General features: G+C 50.8%; 1 protein-coding gene across 1 annotated transcript in view; it reads left to right on the top strand.

The window, feature by feature from the left end:
• KCNH3 (potassium voltage-gated channel subfamily H member 3) overlaps window positions 1–19,994 on the top strand; it is a 31,848-nt gene extending 11,854 nt beyond the window's left edge. Inside the window, exons 5-14 of the mRNA XM_035103891.3 lie at window positions 2,277–2,434; window positions 4,809–5,016; window positions 8,231–8,497; window positions 10,302–10,501; window positions 13,313–13,562; window positions 14,444–14,658; window positions 15,439–15,725; window positions 16,815–16,918; window positions 17,058–17,125; window positions 19,392–19,994. Of these exons, the coding sequence (XP_034959782.2) occupies window positions 2,277–2,434; window positions 4,809–5,016; window positions 8,231–8,497; window positions 10,302–10,501; window positions 13,313–13,562; window positions 14,444–14,658; window positions 15,439–15,725; window positions 16,815–16,918; window positions 17,058–17,125; window positions 19,392–19,994 (2,360 nt within the window). The remainder of the gene's footprint in view (window positions 1–2,276; window positions 2,435–4,808; window positions 5,017–8,230; window positions 8,498–10,301; window positions 10,502–13,312; window positions 13,563–14,443; window positions 14,659–15,438; window positions 15,726–16,814; window positions 16,919–17,057; window positions 17,126–19,391) is intronic.
• Window positions 19,995–21,838: the final 1,844 nt, after the last annotated feature.

Genomic DNA, 21,838 nt, shown 5'->3' with positions numbered 1-21,838 from the left:
CATCTGCAGCAGTCTATTAGAATATAATAGTATGCAATAAAATTAACACTCAGAACATCAGCAAATAATAATTAAACAGAAATTCACTCTTAACAATTACAATAAACTATGGTCAATAAAACTAAACGCAAGTCAAATTGCATGAAATACCACAATACATACAAAACCATGTAAAAGGATCAAATTGGGAAAGAAAGACACAAAACTTATAAAACTATTTTTAAAAAATCCTAGCAAGTAAAACAAACTATTTAATACGTTATAAGTCAAAACCCACAATAAACTGAAAAGCACACCAGCATTCTAGATATCTGGGAAGGTTTCCCTAAACAAAAATGAGTTTAGCAGGCACAAGTAATAATACAGTGAAGGCGCCTGCTTCCCTCTCACTAGGCAGGGAGTTCCAAAGTTTAGGTGCTGCCGCACTACCTCACACTACCACACTACCGACTGCTGGTGACAGCAGTCACGAAATTAAAAGATGCCTGCTTCTTGGGAGAAAAGCAATGACAAACCTAGACAGCATCCTAAAAAGCAGAGACATCACCTTGCCGACAAAGGTCCGTATAGTTAAAGCTATGGTTTTCCCAGTAGTGATGTATGGAAGTGAGAGCTGGACCGTAAAGAAGGCTGATCGCTGAAGAATGGATGCTTTTGAATTATGGTGCTGGAGGAGACTCGAGAGTCCCATGGACTGCAAGAAGATCAAACCTATCCATTCTGAAGGAAATCAGCCCTGAGTGCTCCCTGGAAGGACAGATCGTGAAGCTGAGACTCCAATACTTTGGCCACCTCATGAGAAGAGAAGAATCCTTGGGAAAGACCCTGATGTTGGGAAAGATTGAGGGCACAAGGAGAAGGGGACGACAGAGGATGAGATGGATGGACAGTGTTCTCGAAGCCACCAACATGAGTCTGACCAAACTGCGGGAGGCAGTGCAAGACAGGAGTGCCTGGCGTGCTATGGTCCATGGGGTCACGAAGAGTCGGACACGACTAAATGACTAAACAACAACAACACACTACCTCCTAGTCCTTACATGCAAAGGTGTAAAAGTTTCCCTCCTTCCTCTATCACAGCATCAGGCAGAGATTCCGCCTAGCAAACTGCCTCCTCAACCAGCAGGCGCCTTTTATAGCTCTCATTACCTCACGTTACTTCAATTGAGTAATTCCCAACAGACATTGTCTCCACATTCATTTCTGAGTCATCAAATGATAGGTCAATTGATAACACTCACTCACACACACACACAAACAAACACACGATACAACACTTTAGTGTGCAGTCATTAATTGCTCCCATTTATCAGGTGAAGCAGTTAAGGCAGAGCCACCTCCTTTACTATTCATGGTGCCTTTCAGCCCGCAGTCTCCGCTCCTATGCCTTCCTCAGCGTTTGAGCTGAAAGTTTGGGAATGTTCAGGGTGGCAGGAGAGGATATATTGTTTATTAATATCCTTCCTAACTTGCATTAGCAAGTTTCTTTACTTCGCAGAGTTTACATTCCCCTTTTTACATACACAGCAGATAGCTGGTTGCAGGCTCATGCCAGCTTCTCACTGTCTCAGATTGAATTGTACATTCCTGGTAAGTTCCCTTGAATCCCTCTTAAAAGAATAAAGACACCGCAGTCTTATTGATAAGTAACAAAAAGAAGGTTTACACATTATCAGGCAGAGCACAGTGTGATCCCTGAAGGCAGACTTAGTTACAAATATGTACATGCGGATCAATCCCATAGGGAGGAATGATCCCAGTCTTCGGCTAGCTGGAAGCAAGCAGAGCAGTCCTAGCTAGAAGCTGGTCAAATGAGGAAGGAAGTGAAAAAGAGTGAGGTGTGCTGCGTGACTCGTCCTTTTGTTACTTGGACAGGTTAGGGTCACGCCCACCTTCTATCACATGCAAAAGGGAGGATGCTCCAGCCAGGAGGAACAGGGACAGGAAGTTTTGACTGGCTGGATCCAACATTCCCTTGCATATCTTCTCTAGCATTACAAGGAATGTTGTACTTCCCAGAGAAAGGAGGCAGCCAATCCTGATTAAAGCTGTGTTTCTTTCCTTATTTCCATTTAGCTTCACGGCAGACCATAGTCTAGCTCAGCGGTGATGGGGAAACTACAGCTAGCCCTTCACATGCCCTGCTTGACTCCAACACCCATCAGCCCCAGCCAACATGGCCAACAGTCAGGAATTATGGGAAATGTAGTCCAACAGCAATCACTGGTGCAACTGCTGCAGACTTGCTCCTTAACATTTCCGCCCTTTCTTTCCAGATATCGTGCTGAATTTCCGCACCACCTTTGTGAGCAAGTCAGGGCAGGTGGTGTTTGACCCTCGTGCCATTTTCCTGCACTACCTGACCCGCTGGTTTGTACTGGACCTCATAGCAGCACTGCCGTTCGACCTCCTCTATGCTTTCAAGGTCAATGTGGTGAGTTTTTGGTGAGGCGCTGTTTTACAGGATGCAAAAAAGGGGAGGGGCAAAGTCTGCAGCTGCCCATAGATCTCCCGCTGGCAGCCTGGTGCCATTTTGCTGGGCAAAGCTGGCATTATAACCTAGTTGGGTAACTGAGACTAGTCTCTCTCCCTCTCCCTCTTCCTCAACCTTTAATTTACATGTAAGCAAAAACGAAACCCTAGAATATGTTTCTGCAGCAGAGTCATGCCTTCCATCCCTATGGATTACAAGAACCGTGATTCATCAGGCATGAGAGAAATCTACTCTGTATATGCTCAGAGGTGCTCTTCACCCCAGGCGTGAATTAAAATAGCCCATGCTAATGCATCATAGAGTTGATTCAAGTTACAGTATCAACATTGTCTGAAACACACTTCAGGGCCCAGTGAGGGCTAATAATCACTAGCATCTGAGCTTAAACAGTTTGGGAAAGCTGGCATGTCCTTCCAAGCTCGGCAATGCCCAATGGGATTGGTAGAGTCACCTCTGAGGGGATGTACGGCCTCCTTAGGTAAAGGTAAAGGGACCCCTGACCATTAGGTCCAGTTGTGACCGACTCTGGGGTTGCGGTGCTCATCTCGCGTTATTGGCCGAGGGAGCCGGTGTACAGCTTCCAGGTCATGTGGCCAGCATGACTAAGCCGCTTCTGGCGAACCAGAGCAGCACACGTAAACGCCGTTTACCTTCCCGCTGTAGCGGTACCTATTTATGTACTTGCACTTTGATGTGCTTTCAAACTGCTAGGTTGGCAGGAGCTGGGACCAAGCAACGGGAGCTCACCCCGTCGCGGGGATTCAAACCGCCAATCTTCTGATCAGCAAGCCCTAGGCTCTGTGGTTTAACCCACATAGGATGTCAAGCAGATCAGCCAAAGGTTCTGTGGTTTAACCCACAGCGCCACCCGTGGCCTCCTTAGCAGGAGACATTAATGCAACGATAAAAATAAACCAACTTGCAGAAGATTCTTAGGTGATTGCCCAGTGTTAAAAACATGAAAACACTGAATGCACCTGTTTTTTGTTTTTCAAACCATAACAGCTTCAGCGCTGTGTGTGTGTGGGAGGACAAACAGGACTGCAAACATTGAATGTGGGGAGGCAAGCTTCCTCTTCCCCCACCGCCTCCGTGGTGTGGTTCTGCTTAAAACCCCTCCCCACTTCAAAACTGCTGTTAGCTCTAGGCCAGAAGCTTCCATCAGCTCCTATGGAACTCTTCACTCTTAAATTAAGGCATAGTTATTCCTCTTTGCTAGGGGGCTGTCGTGGTACCTGGGCTCCAACCCAGTTTTGAGCTCTACCCACCCAGCCACCCCCACCCCCATTTTGCAGATGACCTCCCAGTTTATGGCAGGCCTATATCCAGAAATGTGATAACGAGACGGCCACTTGGGCTGTTCGCTGGTGTCTTGGTGGAAACGGCAAAAAGCTAAATCTAAGCGTGATGCACTTTAAAGCTGTTTAGCTAATTAAGCTAATTCATTAGCAGACCCGGTATATATTTTATTGCTATTCTTTCCCTTACTCTGCCCACCGCACCCCACCCCGAAAAAGTCATGCTTTAAATTTTGGGAGGAAAGATAGTAAACTTACATACCCTCCAACATTTTTCCGATGCAAATAGGGACATCCCATTCCATAACAATAATTTTACTATTTATACCCCGCCCTTTTTACTATAGGCAGCTTCCAACATATATAAAAACATAAGAAAACATTTTTTAAAAAATTCTCTGTACAGGATTGCCTTCAGATGGCTCAGGGGTCGGATAACTCCATACCCTCCAACATTTCTCCAATGAGAACATTTTCCTAAGGAAAAGTGGGACATTCCGGGATCAAATCAGAAACAGAGATGGCTTCTCTAAATTAGGGACACCCCTGGAAAATAGGGACACTTGGAAGGTCTGAACTTACATTTAATTCAGAGGGAGAGGCATTCTGAAGGGGCAAGCTCCCCCCTCCCCGACCCACCCACATCTGGTTGCAGCCCCATTCTTGAGGATCCCATCACCAGGAGGACCAACCTGTCCCCACAACCGTGGGTGCCTGGGGCCTGGGTGTCATGCAGCATGCTTTGCCCTGGCACCAATATTTGTGGGTGCTTAGTCCCTTGATGGAAAATTTTGTGGGTGCTCGGGCACCCAGGGTTCCAGGTAGTTGGCACCTATGCGCACCACTCTCCCACAACTTCCTCTCAGTCAGCCCTCCAGGACTTCCTCTTCTTCCGTAGTTCGATTCCCACCCGGGCCATCCACATTGTAGCTCCCCTCCCCTCCCCGAGGGGGCAATGCAAGTTGACGCAACTTCTCTCTCTCTCTCCTTTTCCCTCTCCTTCCCACCCCACTCAGTACTTCGGGGCTCATTTGCTCAAGACGGTGAGGCTCCTGCGCCTGCTGCGGCTGCTGCCCAACCTGGACCGGTACTCGCAATACAGCGCCGTGGTGCTGACCCTCCTCATGACCGTCTTTGCGCTCCTGGCGCACTGGGTCGCCTGCGTCTGGTACTTCATCGGGCAGCGCGAAGTCGAGAGCAGCCCCTCTCAGCTGCCGGGGATCGGTGAGTGGTTGTTTTATTTGGGGTGTGTGTGTGTCTTTGCTCTTCCCACCACATAAGCAAGGATTGTGCGAGTCAGTGGGGGCGTGGCACACGTGTGTGCGCGTGCGTGCACGCGCGTGCAAGCAAGCCGATGCTGCTGGTGCCACATAAATAATAGTCCTGGCGCGCACGCTCGCTTTCACTTTGGGGGCGATGAGTTCTCCTATAATTACTGTTGTCTGCCCGACTCCTGGAACTGCGTGACGGCAGGATTAGCAAGCAACCACTTTCTTTACCTTGACTCGGGTCCTCGGTGCTCAAAAGGTGGCGCTTATTCCCACTTAGCGCACAGTCGGGAGATATCTCCCAAACCCCTCGCTTAATTGATCTCCGGTGTGGGATTTACTGACACAAACGCACACCGTTTTCCTCCCCCTCCCCCCCGTCACTTTTTTAAAAAAGCAAGCAATATTTTCCCCTTGATAACTGCAGCTGGCGCAACTGATGTTAGGTGGTTTGGGGGCATGTTTTGGGCTCTTTTGTGTGCGCTGAGATGTTTTTGGCAAGAGAGGGGAAAGGGATTTCTATGGAGCTTGCCTGAAGATCCCAACTTCTCTTGGCCCTTTGGGAAACCAAAGCGAGTGAAAGGAAACAGATCCGACCCCCCCCCCCCGCTCATTTTTCGTTTGCACAGGTATGATGGGCAGAGGTGAGCAGGGATCTCGTGCCCCCTCCTCGTGTTTTTAAATGAATGAGGTGCTAACCAGGAAGTAAGCCCAACTGAATTCAGTGGGGGCTTACTTCAGAGTAGACACAGGTAGGATTGCAGTGGACAGGCTGTGGGGTGCTCCTCCAAAATACGTTATCTCTCCTCCCCCTTCCCCGTCAGACTTGTAGGACAAACCCCAGGAAACCCTCGCATTGTATATACTCCTGGGATTTCCAAAAAGTTTTGAAGTAAGAGTGAAACTGGCTTAGGGGAAGCCACACCAAAACGCAGTGCATTATTTCGGAAGAAACCAGTAGATCCGCCATGGATTCCAAGAATGGGTAAAAACGCCCTGAATCCACAGTAAACGGGAAAGTAAAGGGTAACCCTGAGAGTAGCTGGGGTGGGGAGAAAATGCTATGTCATTTCTGCCAGCATTGTGGGGGCATGGGCAAACTAATTGTGGGGAAGGGAGAACAGAATATTGATGGACAGAATATTCACACACACACACACAACCAAAGGAATTCCATGCCCAGAAAAACTGGTCTCTTCAACCTGTGTAGTCTGGGAGTCCTCAACACCGCCTCTGTCAGCTCAGGAAGGGAGACTGCTGGGCAGCGAGGCAGGCGGTAAACCAGCAGAATCCCTAATCTGTCCCCCAACGTCAGGAATGCACACACTAGATTCCCCCCAACTGGACAGAGAGCCTGGAGATAGAATCTCTATAGACCACAGCAACTCCCACTCCCTGACCCTCGAGTTTGGCCTGGTGCTGCACTGAGTACCCAGGTGGGCAAAGCTGGATGAAACCAACTCCACCCTGTTCACCCACCCGGGTTTCAGTGATACATGCCAGATCAGCCTCCTCATCCATAATCAGATCATGGATGAGAGAGATTTAATTCTGGGCCCACCCTGACATTCAAAAGTTGCTGGCCGATAGGACAACCCCCTGATCTCCCCCCAGCCCCACAACAGTCCGGAGGGGGGAACTGGCAAGGTGCTTCTTCTGCTGGATCCAGGGCGACTCCTCCTTTCTGCTGCCTGAAGACAGCATGCCATTGCTCTCCGCAAGTACCACACGCCTGCTGAATAAGCGCATGAGTGGGATGTGCTGAGACTAGCTCTTCTCTGACCTCATTCACCCATGCCTTCAGCTCGAAAGCCTGCAGCAGGGCAGCCATGGGCGTAGCCAGGGGGCGTGTGGGTGGAGGGACAGCTGCCCCCCACATATCAAGCTTTTTAAAAATACTTGCCGGTAATTAAAAGTAGAAATAATCAGAATGTTTGAAGTTCAAATGCTCGCTGAGGTCACTTGGGTGGCGCTTTCTGTCTCAGGTAGCTCAGTCCTACCTCTCCCCACCCACCCCACCCAATATAAATCCTGGCTACACCCATGAGGGCAGCCTTCACCTGTACAACTGCACACACAAGGGATTCAGCACAATCTGGACCCTGGTGGTGCAAGCTTGTACACATGGCAATCTCCTGTTGCAGACCTTGGGCACAGACACACAGGGCAAAAGGGGATGCCAGTCCCCTTCGTACCCTGAGCTGCTGAGAGCCATTTGACTGTCCTGTTATTGGAAACGACACCCCCTGTTCAGATGAAGCGTTTCCTTCTGTTCACGGGTTCTTCCTTGTGGCAGAAAATGGGACCAAATGCCTTAGCTAAGGAGCCCCAGAGCAAAGATTCTGTGATTGTGAGCAGTAGTGGAGGGAACTGGTGGCACTGTGGTCTAAACCACCGAGCCCCTTGGGCTTGCCGATCAGAAGGTTGGTGGTTTCGAATCCCGGGGTGAGCTCTCGTTGCTCTGTCCCAGCTCCTGCCAACCTAGCAGTTTCAAAGCACACCAGTACAAGTAGATAAATAGGTACCGCTGCGACAGGAAGGTAAGTGGCGTTTCCATGTGCTCTGGCTTCCATCATGGTGTTCCGTTGTGCCAGAAGCGGTTTGGTCATGCTCGCCACCTGACCTAGAAAGCTGTTTGTGGACAAATGCCGGCTCTCTCGGCCTGAAAGCAAGATGAGTGCTACAACCCCATAGTCGCCTTGACTGGACTTCACCGTCCAGGGGTCCTTTACTTTTTACCATGTTAAAACTGGGATATAAAAGCTCCCCAATGGCTTCTGGGACCTGGGTTGCAGGCGCCAAATCAGAATGTCTAGTCGCCATGTCCTACACGAACGCTAACCACTACGCCACACTGGCTCTTACTGGGGTGAACCTTTTTGCTTGCAAAGACACAGCTCCTGTGATAGGTGGAGCTGCAAGCAAGGGGCATTGTCTCGCTCTGCCCATGTAACATGATTATTTCCAAAGTTCTGATGTTTTTATTTCTGGAAAGGAAAGTGCTTACCTGTAAACGGCACAGGAGTGCTCATGCAAATGTGTGTGTTTGTGTGTGTGTGATGCTGCACCCTTTTCCAGATCCTTGGTTTCTTTGAAGGTTTTCGCCGGCTAGCTTTCGGGAGGAGGGGCTCTTTCTAATAACCTGCTTTCCCCCTTCCCCTTCCTCCCAGGGTGGCTGCAGGAGCTGGCCCGTCGCCTCGAGACGCCCTACTACTTGGCTCAGAGGAACAGCAGCGCTGAGGACGATTCCACCAACGGGACCAGCCCGGCTCTGAACGGCAGCACATGGGAGCTTTTAGGGGGCCCCTCGCTGAGAAGCGCTTATATCACCTCCCTGTACTTCGCCCTCAGCAGCTTAACCAGTGTGGGCTTTGGCAACGTGTCGGCAAACACCGACTCGGAGAAGATTTTCTCCATCTGCACCATGCTGGTGGGGGGTGAGTAAGGCCCTAAGCCTGGGGCGGCAGTGGGCTTTTTTAAAAAAGAAAACAACAACAACACGTCATTCTTCTCTTCCTCCTCCTCCTCGTTTTGCTTTTTGCAGCTCTTGGGCAATCTGGTTATCATGACAACCGTGGGGCAAGCACCTTCTATAAATATGGCTTTTATTTTGGTACCGTCCCAAAACTCCAGCAAGGCGCGGTGCTGGTGTTTTGAGAACCTTCCCTTACGGCAGGAAGGTAGCTTGAGGGCCCCAGTTCTTAAAAATGGTTGGTTCAATACAGGCCTAATCTCTAGGTGTTGTGGGACTTCAACTCCCAGCAAGCCCCAGCAAGCATGATCAATGGTCAGGGATGATGGGAGTTGCAGTCCAACATCAGACCCACTGCCCTTAGATGAAAGAAGGTAGGAAATAAGCGAGGAGGGGGGAACGTGAGCACCTGCTGTTAGTATCCACTGTGGCCAACCATCAGCGAGGAGGATGCAGGTTGGCCCAAGTGTTAGGAGCTTGTGGCATTCTTGGACAGGGACAGGAATGTCCATGAGCTTAGCCAAGGCCTACTGCACTCATGCCTGCTGCCCTAGAAAACGAAAGCAGAGAGTCTCGGGGTGCTGGCTTCTGCACCCAGGACCTGTTTCTGTGCGTCTGTGGAGCAGTCACAAAATCAGGGAACACCTTCAGCTGTCGCTAAAGTTAATGAACTGGAGGTGAAATGCCAGATCCCCCCCCAGGAGGCTTTAAAAGAGAAATACGCAGTACAGGGTCTCATCTGCAGCTCTGTTTCTACACCTGTTGATTTGAGACTGATAACCTCGAATGGACAACTCTGCCTTTCTGGGCTTGCATATGCAGCAGAATGAGCCTGGAGTGAGATGGGTTAATTTCTGAGGTGGCAGAATGGCCTGTACTACTTTACGCTGCAGGTGGTGGTGGTGGGGGGGTGAAGTTGTGTTTTTAATGCTCCCTTATGTGAAAAGCACCCCACAAGTAGAAAACGAGTACAGTGGTGCTCCTTTTTAAAAAATTACTAGCAGGGAATTTAATTACTTGCAGGGAATTGGGGGGGGGGGTTGACATTTCATAAAGGTGACCCACCACCTGCAGCCTGAAGAGGTACATTCTACTACCTCAGAATTCTGCAACCTGCATAGTGGTGGTAGTAGTAGTTGTAGTAATTTATACCCCTACCATCTGGCTGGGTTTCCCCAGCCACTCTGGGTGGCTCCCAGCAGAATATTAAAAACACAAGAAAACATCAAACATTAAAAACTTCCCAATACAGAGCTGCCTTCAGATGTCTTCTAAAAGTCAGATAGTTGTTTATTTCCTTGACATCTGACGGGAGGGCGTTCCACAGGGGCCCTCTGCCTGGTCCCCATAACCTCACTTCTCGCAATGAGGGAACCGCCAGAAGGCCCTCGGCGCTGGATCTCAGTGTCCGGGCTGAACGATGGGGGTGGAAACGCTCCTTCAGATATACTGGGCCTAGGCCGTTCAGGGCTTTAAAGGTCAGCACCAACACTTTGAATTGTGCTCGGAAACGTACTGGGAGTCAATGTACGTAGGTTGCAGGTCAATGGATTTTTTGTTCAGGGAAAGGCAGGGCGGGGAAGACCAGTGTCTTAGCCGCCATGCCTGGCTTGTGCTTTTAGGTCACATATATTGCTTGGACTTTGCACAGGTAGGCAGCACAGGGTAGCCATTAATCCCGCAGCAAGGGGTGGCGGAGGGGACATTCTGCTCCATGTTTGGTGGACTAGCTTTGACGCCGTTCTCCTTCCTCTCCTCCCTCCCCCCAGCCTTGATGCACGCGGTAGTCTTCGGGAACGTGACCGCCATCATCCAGCGCATGTATGCGCGCCGCTTCCTCTACCACAGCCGCACGCGCGACCTGCGCGACTATATCCGTATCCACCGCATCCCTCCGCCACTGAAGCAGCGCATGCTGGAGTACTTCCAGGCCACCTGGAGCGCCAGCAACGGCATCGATACTCGTGAGGTGAGGCGGGAGGCCTGGGCGGGGTGTGGGTCCGAACCACGAGGAAGCTTTCCCACCCAGGGGGGGCAGGGGATTGGGAGGAGGCAGAGAGGGCAGCTGGTGAGGAAGGAGATCAGGGCATCTCAGCAGTGCACAGGTGCCTCAGGAAAGCCGGTGAAGCATTCTGTTCTACTGAACACTTGTGAATATCAAATCCAAGGCTAAACTCCTGAGCACCATGCAGTTCAGGGGAATGGCATAGTCCCAGTCACTCTCTGCTTCACAGTTGTGATTAGAATAAATTGGGCAAGGAGCATGATGCGCCACACTGAACTCCTTGCAATAAGCGTTGAATACATGTGAGGATGCGGATCACAACAGAAGCAGGCAGCTGGGTTTTTTCCCCTGGGGGTTGAGCAATGATAGTAAGAGTGGAATACAGGGACATAGCAATGAATGCATAGAAAAGGTGGTTTGGCTATTAAGGGGGTCAAGGAAATAAGAGTAGGTGAGGAGCATAAACTAATGGAAATGTTCGCTCGCCCTCAGTCCTTGCTGAAATCCGCCCTCGTTGGTGCACACTGTTGGTGCTTTAACCTTAAAGCAGACATCCCCAAACTCGGCCCTCCAGATGTTTGGGGACTTACAATTCCCATCACCCCTGACCACTGGTCCTGTTAGCTAGGGATGATGGGAGCTGTAGTCCAAAAACAGCTGGAGGGCTGAGTTTGGGGGTGCCTGCCTTAAACCTTGCATTCCGTTCAGAATCTTCCCCTCTGGCCATCTTTCATTGTGGAACAGCTGCATCAATGGTTCCCAAACTTTTTTTGGGGGGGGGGGCGCCTTGGTTCCATGAGCTCCTCCCCAGCACCCCCTACCCTGTAAACAAAAAAAAACCACACACCATTAATCAGAAGAGCAGTTTGCACGACCCACTGAGGATAGCAGAATAAAATTCATCACAGAAACAACTGCACATTTATTCAAAATCCAGTTAAAATTATTTAATTTATTCACTCGATCCAGTTATGCCAGCTTTTCAAAGTGTTATAGTCACTTACACCTCCAATGTTTCCCTGCTGTCCCCTTGCCTCTTAGTGCCCCCCTAGGGAATCCCACTGCCCACTTTGGGAAAATCACTGAGAGTCCATTGTATCAAACTGCCCTATCAGAGCCTGGTGGGGGAGGGGAGGAGGAGGAGGAGGAGGAGGAGGAGGAGGAGGAGGAGGAGGAGGAGGAGGAGGACACCTGTGAGACCTTTTTCCAAGGATAAGAGTGTAAGATGAGCCCTGCATCTAGTTCAGCGTCCTGTCCATCCCAGTGGTCACCCAACAAGGAGGATCTGAGCACAAGAGCTCTCTCCCTTCCCTTGGCTTCCCCCAACTGGTATTCAGGAAGATTGCTGCCTCCGGCACCCAAGACTTCTTAGGTGTGGGAAGAGCTGTGTGCACATGGTGCTAAAACAGAAGGCGGGAGACATCAAAATGAGCAGCTGAATTCTGCGGCTTGTGTAAGACATTCATATCAAGCCTGTGTGCTGGGTTTTTATGTGGTTTTATTCTGCTGATCATGGAGAGGGGAGGGCAGCAGCAGCAGCAGCAGCAGTGTCCTGGCCAGTGGAAACTTCTTCCTCTGGCACATGAGGTTTCACAAAACCTTCCTGTATCTTATTTCTTTCAAAACAAAACAAGCCATTGTTCATCAGGTGCCGTTTGGTGCCCACTGCAAAATTCCGCACCGTCTCTGAGCTCAGATGGAAATGTAGCAGATGCAGGTGGAATTAAGCAGTATGTTTGTTTTGTCACATTGGCATCCCATCCTTACTCCCAAGGGATTCAAAGCAATGTAGGTAGTGTTATCCTCATGAGTCATGATGACATGGTTGTTGAATGCCTTAGGACTCAAAACGTTTTGGCTCCCAAATGCCACAAACCCGGAAATGAGTGATTTGGTTTGCTAATATTCTTTGGAACCCAAATGTCCGACGCAGCTTCCGATTGAGTGCAGGAAGCTCCTGCAGCCAATCAGAAGCCACACCTTGGCTTTCTAACGTTTTCAGAAGTTGAACGGGCTTCCGGAACGCATTCCGTTCAAGAACCAAGGTGTGACTGCATCAGCAATGGGTTGTGTGACTGGCTGTGGGCCCCACAATGAGGAACGACGGAGGATTTCGATCCAGATCACCCCAGTCCAAATCTTGCATGCTAATCGGGGCTTAAACTGGCTCTCTGCATTCAGGAAGAAAGATCTGCTGCTCCTTTTAAATCTTGGGCTGAATCATTCTTTCCAAAAGTCTCGTCCCAAAAGCTGGAGTTAAAGGGTAGAGCCATAGAGGCCATCCATTTTGGGGACTTGGTGTGTGTGTGTGTGTGTAAGGAAGAGAGGAAGAAATTTGTATTTGTCTGTGTGTGTCTGTATAAGGGAGGGAGGGAGGGAGGGAGGGAGGGAGGGAGGGAGGGAGGGAGGGAGGAAGGAAGGAAGGAAGGAAGGAAGGAAGGAAGGAAGGAAGGGGAAAGAATGTGTGTGAAAGAGGGAGGGAGTAGGGAAGGAAGTCACTATGGTAAGAGACCACAAACCGTAGAATCTACTCTGTATTTTTCATTTTGTCCTCCATTGTGATGTGGTCTCTACACTTGACTTTTATGCACTCGGTGCCATTAGTGGTGATGGTGGGTCTTTGGGCCCATTTAACCAGACTCTCTTCTCTCACTTTTGTGATGTGCTTTTGGGGAAAAGCTGTGGGGAGTGCGCCACCAGGCCACATGTGTTGATGATGGTCCCAGTCCTGATGCTGCCACCCTGACCATTGTTGCCTCCCTTTCCTCCCTCCAGTTGCTGCAGAGCCTCCCGGATGAGCTTCGCGCAGACATCGCTCTCCACTTGCACAAGGACCTCCTGCAGCTGCCCCTCTTTGAGGGGGCCAGCCGGGGCTGCCGGCGCTCCCTTTCGCTCAGCGTCCGCATGTCCTTCTGCACGCCAGGGGAGTACCTGATCCGGAAGGGGGATGCCCTTCAGGCGCTCTATCTTGTCTGCTCAGGCTCCATGGAGGTGCTCAAAGACGGCACTGTGCTCGCCATCCTAGGTACGGGGGGACCTCTTTTGTTCCTGCTCCTTCTCTTCCCTCCTAGAAGGGGTGGGAAATTTGATGGCATTTGGGAGGGAGGGAGGAACAGGCAAGCAGACTCCTCTGCTTAAGAGTTGCTGCATGTGGAGAACCAAAGGTTCAGACTAGGGTCTTCTCCTTGACATGCTATAAACACGAGAATGGGCCTTCTCTGCAGTGGCTCCCCAGGAAAGTTTGCTTGGCGCCTTCATTGTACACCTTTAGGCACCAGGCAAAAACATTCCTTTTTAACCAGGCCTTTGGTTGACCTGATTTACATCCTATGCCCTTTTAAAATGTATTTTTGTTTGTGTGGTTTTTTTGGGGGGGGGATGGTGGTGTTGGGTTGCTGTTTTTATTTTTATTAGGTATTTTGTGGTTTTGTATCTTGATTTTATTCTGTGAACCGCCCTGAGGCCCCCGGGTATAGGGTGGTATATAAATTCAATAAATAATAATAAAGTTTTTATATGGAGGGGAAATGGAAGCATATCACTCCGCAACAGCATCCTGAAGTTGTATACACCTCCAAGACAACGGGAACATTTCCACCCCAAAGATGGAAGATCTGTTCTGTTTTGTGTCCCCAACTCTTAAGCCCTGCCAATGCCACTTTCCATTTCGGGAGTTCATTTAGAAAACCAGCACCCTGCTTCTCTTGCTAAGGCAATCCAGGTAGGTGCTGCAGGTTGGCTGACCCAGGTGCACACGCACGCACGCACACACACACCCCACAACAGGGTTCCACAGAACTAGCTCGACAGACCTTTTGATGCCAAGGGGGAAGAGTGCCTCATTCAAAACTAGTTCTAGTACTATTTTGCAAGTTGGGCCTCACCAATTGCCTCTCGTTCTTTCAGGTAAGGGGGACTTAATTGGTTGCCACATCTCATCCAGGGAGGAGGTGGTCCAGGCCAATGCGGACGTGCGGGGCCTCACCTACTGTGACCTGCAGTGCCTGAGCTTGCCTGGCCTTCTCGCCAGCCTGGAGCTCTACCCAGAATTTGCCAGCAAATTTCGCCACGAGCTCCCGTGCGAGCTCAGCTACAACCTGGGCGGAGGCAGCAGCTTCCAGGTGAGTGGAAAGAACAGCTGCAACAGGGAGGAAAGCACTGTAAGGAATAAGCAACCATTGCCTTTGAAAGGGTCGTGGGTGCTTTAAGGCCCTTCAATGTGACCCATTTATTGAGCATTCATCCTGATTTGCTTGCACAAAGGGTCGGATTGTGTCTGGGTCTTTAGTGAGCATTTGTTCTGATCTGTGATATGACAAGAATTTATTCTGATTTACTTCTGGGATGTCTACATGCCTGCCTTTTAGTCATTCATTAATTCCATGCTGTTCAATTCATTTCCCTCCTGTTTTCAAAACTGCATAATGTCCAGTTCTTCTTCTTCTTCTTCTTCTTCTTCTAAGTAGATTGGTGACAGAATCCCCAAAACCACTTTAACTGTGCGAACCTAGTTTTCCAACATGCACTCGAATTCTTCCTACAAAACAGTGGCTTTGTGGAGACACCCTTTGTGACACTGTCACTAGGCAGAGCTCCTTGTTCTTCATGGCACTGCCTATTGCCCTTTCCGTTAGGATTCTTCTCCCGTGTTGCAGTCATGGGATTGTTTTTTATCACATGATGGTGTATGTTTTCATTCCACATTGTGGGAAGTGACAGAGACAGGATGTTTGTATTACTGTGTTTCTGTGATGTAGGACATTTGTCCGTTGTTCTTTCTCTTTGCTGTCTGATGCTGAAAAGGAAGGAGCTGAGTTACAATGCTCCGAGTGTGTATATGTATATAAACCTAGAAAGCATTTATTCAAAAAAGGCTGCATTTGCTTTTCCTTCCTTTGCAGGCCGAGACCCCATCATTGAGCAACAGGGCACCCACTGCATTGCTTTCCACGTTGGGGAAGGACTCAGATACTTCGTTCCTTTCACGCCGCAGAACTCCATGCTTGCCCCCAGAGACTGTGGACGACGAGCCCTCCAGCCCCTTGATCCCTTCCTCCGCTGGAGGCCACGGCAATCACCCGCCACGGTCAGGCTTTCCACGCCACCCACCTCCTGAAACTTCCTCACGTCCCACAGCGTTGCGGCTACATACAGCTCCCTGCAGTGGCCCCCCAGACCTCAGCCCCAGGTAAGGAGCACAGAGAGACAGACAAGATGAACAGAGCAGTTGAATGGAGAATGCAGGCAGTGGCGTAGGATAGCCTAGCTTTTGTTGTCTAGGCTCTGGCAATCTCTGGGTAAGATTACTGCAGTGAGTCATATGTGGGGCTGCCTTTGAAACAGCATCGGGTGCAGAATTTAGCAGCCAGATTGCTGATCAGGGCAAGATGGTCTGCAGGTGTAGCAGCAATGTTGGCATGACCGCAGCGTCTACCAATTTAGTCTACAGTAGGCTTATTTCAAAGTGCTTCTTTTGACCTATAAAACCCGCAGACAGCTCAGAACCTGCAAATACCATCTCCCCACATGAAGTAAACCGGACACTGCATTCATAATCTGATACCCTTCTCAGTGGGCTGTCTCCAAGGGAGTTGAGGAGGGTGAAGACACAAGAAGAGGCTTTTTCAGTCGTGGCTCCCAACTTACAGAGTGTCCTCCCTTCGGAAGCACACATGGCACCCTTATTGTATGCTTTCAGCAAAAATACTTTTATTTACCCAGGCCCTTTTGGTATTTAATATGGAGGGTCACCAGTTAAAAGGATGAGCATAAAAAGAAATCACAGGCATTAAGCAGGGTGGTAGGATTTGTTTAGACACACAAAAAAACACAATTTAGGTTTTGTTTTATTGCTGTTCTTATATTTGGTTTTAATGTTCCTTGTTATTTTTATCCCTGTTGTTTCTATTTTTATCCTGTAAGTTGCTTTGAGATGCTTCAGTGTAAAATGTGACTGATACAGTATAACAGATGAGTAATGTGCTTCTATAGACACCTCTGGAGAGTTCCCAGCATTTGAGTTCTCACAGAGAGGGGGCATGGAAGGGTTTTTCTCCTGCAGGAAACATCTGCTGCCCATGTGCTCTTAGTCCCCATCTGGCATACCTGCGGCACTTGTCCCCTAAGAACCTGCCCCATTATTGGACTATGAGCTTGCACATGGGAGTCTTCTGGTTACTCCAATAGGGACAGGCTTGGGGATCTGGGATATAGAATTCCATCCTCCTAGGGCTGGTATATGAGCTGCTCTTTCCCCACTTCCTATCTCCCTCTGAAGGGTTGTAGACGGCATCGAAGACGGATCCGGTTCCGACAAACCCATGTTTAGTTTCCGCCTCGGTCATTCGGGCCCGGACTACAGCAGCCCTTCACCTGGCACAGGTAAACCATTCAGCGTGGCCTTACAGGGAACAAGGCATGACAATTAGGAAAATGTGATATAGCAGCACACAGGTCAGTGAGTTCCTGTGGGCTTCATTTTCCATGCCTTTGCTAAACAAGCCCGCTTCTCTTCTTACAGACAGCGGCCTGCTCACAATCCCCCCAGAGCTATCTGGTGCAGACACCATTGAGAAACTGCGTCAAGCGGTAAGGTTTTTTTCCTGTGTGTGTCTTCATATATAGGCCTGGGCAATGCCTGTGATGGTGGCTTGACCAGAGAGTAGGGCTTTCAACATCACAGTTATCACCAGCCAAATGGCGATAAACCATGATGTTGAAAAAAGCTGCACTAGCCCCAGCCGGCGAGGTGCCAGGTGAAACTGCCACAGCGGGAGACTCAGAAGCAGCTGGCAGGCAGCTTCTTCAAAGTGCACCACTCAGTAGAGCAGTTTGACAAGTCAGGGTGGGGGTTTGATCAGCTGAGAAGCGGGCAGTTTAAGCAAGCCTGCTTATCAGCTGTTCAAGCCCCGCGCCTCCAGCTAATGCAATGGCCTCATCCCCCCCTGCTGTGTGAACACAGCCTTCACGAAGTGGCCTCATCTACCTTCACATGAGCAGGCCTCCCGGGAGAAAGAGGTGGCCCACCCATGTGAAAATGGACAGGCTCTGTGCACTTGGCTACTGCCACATGGCTGGGCTATGTCTTTCCTCATGGAATCAGAAGTAAGGAAACTCTGCGTCCGCTAGGGTGAAAGCAGGCAGGCGCCTTTGAGGGAGTCCCCCGGCCCCCATAAGGTGCTGGGGTGAAACCACCCCAACTTCCTCTGAAAGGCTCAGAGAAGCGGAGGGAGGAACAAGCTGTACAGCCTAGCAATGCAGCTTGCTCCACCCTCTGCGGCATGTGGTGGCTTCACCCGGCGATGCCCTCATCCATGCCTTTGAGGAAGTCCTTCTGCCCCTCTGGCAGGAAGAAGCAGTCGAGATACACCAGGAAGATACAGTGGTGCCTCGCTAGACGAATGCCCTGTAAGACGAATTTTCCGCTATACGAATAGGTTTTGCGATCGGAGGTTGCCTCGCAAGACGATGAGTTTTTTAATGGCCACCGCTTCGTCTTGCGAAGTGTGGCCATAAAAACCTCCGATTGCAAAACCTAAAGGGGCATTCGTCTAGCAAAGGGGAACGAGCTGCAGCACCGGAAGAAGGCAAAGGAAGATCAGCTGAGAAGCACTGACAGCTGTCAGCGCTTCTCAGCTGATCTTCCTTTGCCTTCTTCCGGCGCTGCAGTTCGTTCCCCTTTGTGTTCTGCTGGTCTCTGCCGGCGAGGGGCAACCGGCAGAGACCAGCGGAACACAAAGGGCTGTAACGCGGGAAGAAGGGGGGAGAAGTGGAGGAACTGATCCGTTCCCCCACTACTCCTCCCACCACCACGCCACGGATTCCAGGGAGCATCGGACGGGGCTTCGGAGAAGCGATGCGCCTCTCTGAAGCCCCGCCCGATGTCGGCTTTGTGCCAGGCGGCAGTGGGAGAAGCGGAGGAGCCGCTTCTCCCGCGCTGCCTGGCACACAGCTGCTTGCCTCGGCAGCCGCCGTCCGAAGCCAGGCGGCGGCTGCCGAGGGAAGCGAAACCCCCGCTGCTAACTGCCTTTGGCTGGGGTCTGGTGGCGAAAGCGGCAAGAAGGGGTCCTCCCCTTCTTGCCACTGTCGTCAAGCCAGATCCCAAGCAGAAGGCAGTCTGCAGCAGGGTTTTTTAATCGTTTGCCTCCCCCTTGGGGGAACGCAAGCGGCGAAAAAACCCCGCTGCAGACTGCCTTCTGCTTGGGGTCTGGCTTGACGACAGTGGCAAGAAGGGGAGGACCCCTTCTTGCCGCTTTCGCCACCAGACCCCAGCCAAAGGCAGTTAGCAGCGGGGGTTTTCGCCGCTTGCGTTCCCCCACTGCGTTCCGAAACTGCACCCCATGCCGGCTTTGCGCTGCGAGAAGCGGCGGCAGGAGAAGCTTCCGCCAGTCCCCCAGAGCCTATAGGAACGCATTAAGTTTCAATGCATTCCTATGGGAAACTGACGAATTGACCCGTGGAACAAATTAATTTCGTCTAGCGAGGCACCACTGTACACCAATATATCACAATGTCTGGAATGTATCACAGTATTTAGCTGCGGATGTATCACAATGTTGAAAACCAGATACAATCATACCTTGGCTTCCGAACGCTGTGAGTGTTTCGGTTTGCAAACATTCTTTGGAACCCAAAAGTCTGACCGGGCTTCCGATTGGCTGCAGGAAAGCTCCTGGAGCCAATCAGAAGCCGCGCTTTGGAAGGCTTCCGGAACGGATTCTGTTCGACTTCCAAGGTACAACTTGTATGGCCCAAGCCCTACCCCACTTCTAAATTGCTACTGCGCCCAAGAGTAAAGTATAAGCAAACAGAGGCTGCTAATACTCACCCAGTTTCTCCTTGCCTTGCTTCCCAGGTGGCCGAGCTCTCCGGGCAGGTTCAGCAAATGCGCGAAGGCCTGCACTCCCTTCGCCAGGCCGTGCAGCTCTTCCTTCTCTCCCAGACGCCGACGCACTCGCGGGCCGACCCTTCTGCCTACGCACCCTTTCCTCATGCGGATGCTGCTCCTGCCACGCCTCTGCTAAGTCCTCTCCGAGTAGACACAGGACTCCCGCCCGCCTTCTGCCCCCACAGCGTCCCACCGGCCCCCTGCCCTAACGGTGCCTGTGGCAGGGTACAGTGGATGTGGGCACCACCGGCCGGACAGAGCTCACCTTGGCCCGGCATGTACTGGGCACGGGGACCGGGCAAGGACTCCGAGACGGTGCCTGTTTCACCGGCGGGGCACGGATCCAAGGACCAAGGAAGCAACGCACAGCTGCCAAGCCAGCTCCAAAGAGTGAGCTCCCTTTCTCGAGCTTGCTCCCCCATGGACCCTACGGGCCTCACGGAAACCAAAACTTCCAGGACTCAAGCCTGCGATTCCTCAAGCCTCGAAATGGTGCTGATTGGTGCCGGGGATGATGGGTCTGTGTGCAGCGCCCCCTGCTGGCCAGAGGAGGAAGGCACGGGCCTGTGAGTCTGCTGTTGGAAACATGGGGGGGGGGAGTCGAAAAGCCCCGATACAGCATTTTAACGGGGCTGCAGCAGCTATCAACACAGGGACGGGAGGAAAGAACTGGAACGCAAGCTTAGGAATTCTCTGCAGAAGGCTGGAGCATAAGCAGACACAGAAGCGGGACCTATCCTGTCTGGATCGGGGAAATACATCCATTTCAAACTCAGATGCTTGAAATATGCAACTATATATATATATATATACACCCACCCCAGTTTTAGCTTCTCTTCTTCCTTCTGGCACTTTGATTGTTAGCCATGGGATGGCGGGGGAGATAAGAGTGTGAATCCCACTGTGCATGCTGTTCCTCTGGTGGGAGGGCAGAGGATTTTCCTAGCCCTCTGCAGTACTGGGGCTGGGCTAAAGTGGGAGCTCGTTTTATAAAATAAAGGTACGTTTTGGACTCTGACCTCATTCATGGTTTACTAGCTAATTACTCTTCCTTGGGGGTTTATTGTCCTCAATGCGGAGGGAGGGATGAGTGGGGGTCCCCTAGTGAATGAGATTAACTGAACAGTAGCATGTTAACTAGGCCTGTCCGATGTATTGATACATCACCCAGGGGTAGAGCACAACGGCGGCTCCACGGTGGTATATTGTGGGTGAAACCACGGCGCTCCCGAGGCTCTATGCCACCAGTGCTGATTTCAACATCAGGCCGCTGGTCGCAGAGGGAATCGATAGCAGCGGCAGTTCCACCAGCTGCCCAAAGTGGCTGGGGAAACCGAGCCAGATGGACGGGGTATAAATACAGTCATACCTTGGATCCTGAGCGCCTTGGTACTCGGAAGTTTTGGCTCCCGAACACTGCAAACCCAGAAGTGAGTGTTCCGCTTTGCGAACGTTCTTTGGAACCTGAACGCCCGACACGGCTTCTGATTGGCTGTTGAATGGACTTCCAAGGTACGACTGTAATAATTATTACTGTCGGGTCAAGCCGCCATTGTGCTCTGCCCATCATACCACAGCAGGAGGCGCTGGCTGCATCGCTTGGGCCGATACAACTTGTTCCTTCCTTGTCGTCTTTGAACTGCTCCACAGAGGCACAGGCAGCTGCATGCTCCTCAGTGGAGCAGTTTAAAGAAGCCTCCCACCATGTGAGCCAGAGTGGGGGCCCCATTAAACTGCTCCCACTCCCAGCTGAGCGAGCCCTGATGCCTTGCACACAAGCCAGAAAGGCATCGGCGCTCATTCAGCTGGGGGCAGGAGCCTTTGCGCCCCGCAGCTGAGCAGCACAAGGAAGCTCCGGCAAGAAACAGGGGTCAGGCAGCCTGTTCACTCCGCATGCTAGGGAGAGAAACTCTCTCTGCCCCCAGCACTGGGAACATCCTGGCACCAGGGTGAAACTGCCTCATTGCAGTGTTATCACCAGATTGCAGTGCTGAAAACCTGACACCGCCCAGGTCTAATATTAAACCCTCATAGTTCAAAAGACATTCACACCATGCACCGACTCTTCTACAATACTGAAAGAACCGCATCTTGCACATCTCAAGAGGAGCCCCTAATTCTGTCTGCAGAAGCTACACAAAACAACAAAACGTAACTAGCACAACTGGTACCCAAAGGATGTTTACCAAAAGATTGGCAGCATCAGACCAAAGTCAACTCTAAACACCACACTGGAAGCTTCAGTAAAAGCAGCAGGTAGCAAAACTATAGCCCACATTATAAACACTAGGCGTGATCTGATTTTGCCACTGCTTTTTAAACAGTTAGAAATCATTCTTGACAACTGTCACAGCACCCTTCAGAATCTTATGTTACCAAACATAGTTAGGCAAACCAGCTATTCCACTCTTCCT

The sequence above is a fragment of the Zootoca vivipara genome, chromosome 2, assembly GCF_965207765.1.
Source record: "Zootoca vivipara chromosome 2, rZooViv2.hap1.1, whole genome shotgun sequence".
In the NCBI taxonomy this organism is placed as follows: domain Eukaryota; kingdom Metazoa; phylum Chordata; class Lepidosauria; order Squamata; family Lacertidae; genus Zootoca; species Zootoca vivipara.
This window is presented reverse-complemented; position numbering and strand designations above follow the sequence as displayed.